This window comes from Myotis davidii, unplaced genomic scaffold (assembly GCF_000327345.1).
Source record: "Myotis davidii unplaced genomic scaffold, ASM32734v1 scaffold299, whole genome shotgun sequence".
NCBI classification, from domain to species: Eukaryota; Metazoa; Chordata; class Mammalia; order Chiroptera; family Vespertilionidae; genus Myotis; species Myotis davidii.
This window is the reverse complement of record NW_006293088.1, coordinates 8234334-8235825: the sequence shown is the minus strand read 5'-3', so window position 1 is coordinate 8235825 and position 1492 is coordinate 8234334. Positions and strand designations below refer to the sequence as shown.

Here is a 1492-nt window from a genome sequence, read left to right as displayed (position 1 = left end):
TGGGGCCCCCGGGGCCGAGGGTCCCCTCCAGGGCTCCCAGCCGGCGAGCCACAGCCGTCTCCCGCGTCCAGTGGCCCGATTCGCTTAACATGGGTCACTTTTCTCTCCCCCCACCCCACCCCCAGGCTGGACCTCCCGTGAGCGGAGACACCCACGATTGTGTGGAAACACTGGAGAGAACCGCCTCCCGATGACCCGAGATCAGTAGTCGCCGATTTGTGTTGGCCGATCGTTTTCCCTATAGCAGGGGCGCATGGACCAGAGTGAGCAGTAAATTTCTGTCGCTGGTTACAAACTAGGAAAGAAGCAGGCAACAGGCTGAGACTGCCGCGAAGACCTAAGAATGTCCAGCAGTCAATCTCCTGACTCCGGGGGGACTGAACCGGATGACCTTGCAGGACCCCGGGCCAGCGGCACCCAAACCCCCGATGACCTTGCCGGACCCCGGGCCGACCGCCCTGAGGCCCCAGGGAAAGACTCTGATGAAAGGTGGAGCCAGAAATACCAGCTTCCGTGCAAATACCTGGAGAGCAGCCACAGGTGATACTTACAACCTGGCTGGTTTGTTTTTCCTCCCCCGCCTGTTGTAAAAGGGACTGGAGGGTGTGTAGGTCTTTTTGTTTTGTTTGTAAGCAAACCGAGGAGCAAGTTTAGGGCGGGAACTGGGGAACCTGGAATGAAAGGCTCTGGGAAGCAGGTAAATTACCAAAGAAGTAGATGAGGAGGGATTCGGGAATTTTGCTGAGTGGAGGCTGGGGTGGGAAGGGGAGTGGGAAATGTGTGGCCGCGTTCCCAGGCTCCTCGGCTGGCCTTGCCCCGCCTGTAAGACAGAGAAACCTGTGGACTCAGACTTGCTCCACGCTAAGCGCTTAGAGAGTCGCTTGGCACGTAACAGGCCGTTCAGTAAAAGTTTGGCTGTTGCTGAAATGGAAAGCGTGAGTTTGTTTTGATCTTACAGCGAACAGCAAGACCGGGACAGAGTTTCTGAAGAACTGATGACAGTTGTCCGAGAAATGAAAAAATACTCCCCGTCGTGGAGACACCGTAAACCGAGCACCCTGGATGCCCTCAACTATGCCCTCCGCTGTGTGCACAGCGTACAAGGTAAACGAGCCGGAGAGCGCGCGGTCCCGGGGACGCCCTTGCTCAGGGCCCGCAGCCAGGCCCGGGGAGCTGTCAGTGTGGTTGCCGTCGCAGAAGCCTTCTGAGATTTTTATGGTGTTTTGGGGAGGATGAGCGAGTCCATGAGGGTCTTAGTCTTTCATTCTGGGAGACCCCGATTTGTGCAGTAGCGGGGTGCAGTGTTGTGCGTGTCTCTCGCAGGAGAGTCGAGTTTAGCACAAGCACATTTTGAAGGAGCATCCATTCCTGTGGATATTAAGGGGGAAAATACATTTGGCTAAATACCGGTTTCACACTTTCCCTGCCTCACACACAACTTTTAAAACCCACTCCTGACAGTACCAGGAGTTTACCAAACTACGAAGGCGCA

General features: G+C 55.9%; 1 protein-coding gene across 1 annotated transcript in view; it reads left to right on the top strand.

The window, feature by feature from the left end:
* Window positions 1–9: 9 nt before the first annotated feature.
* The window catches only part of PER3 (period circadian clock 3), a 35531-nt gene continuing 34048 nt past the window's right edge, over window positions 10–1492 (top strand). The window contains exons 1-2 of the mRNA XM_015565915.1: window positions 10–540; window positions 959–1104. Of these exons, the coding sequence (XP_015421401.1) occupies window positions 344–540; window positions 959–1104 (343 nt within the window). The 5' untranslated portion in view covers window positions 10–343. The remainder of the gene's footprint in view (window positions 541–958; window positions 1105–1492) is intronic.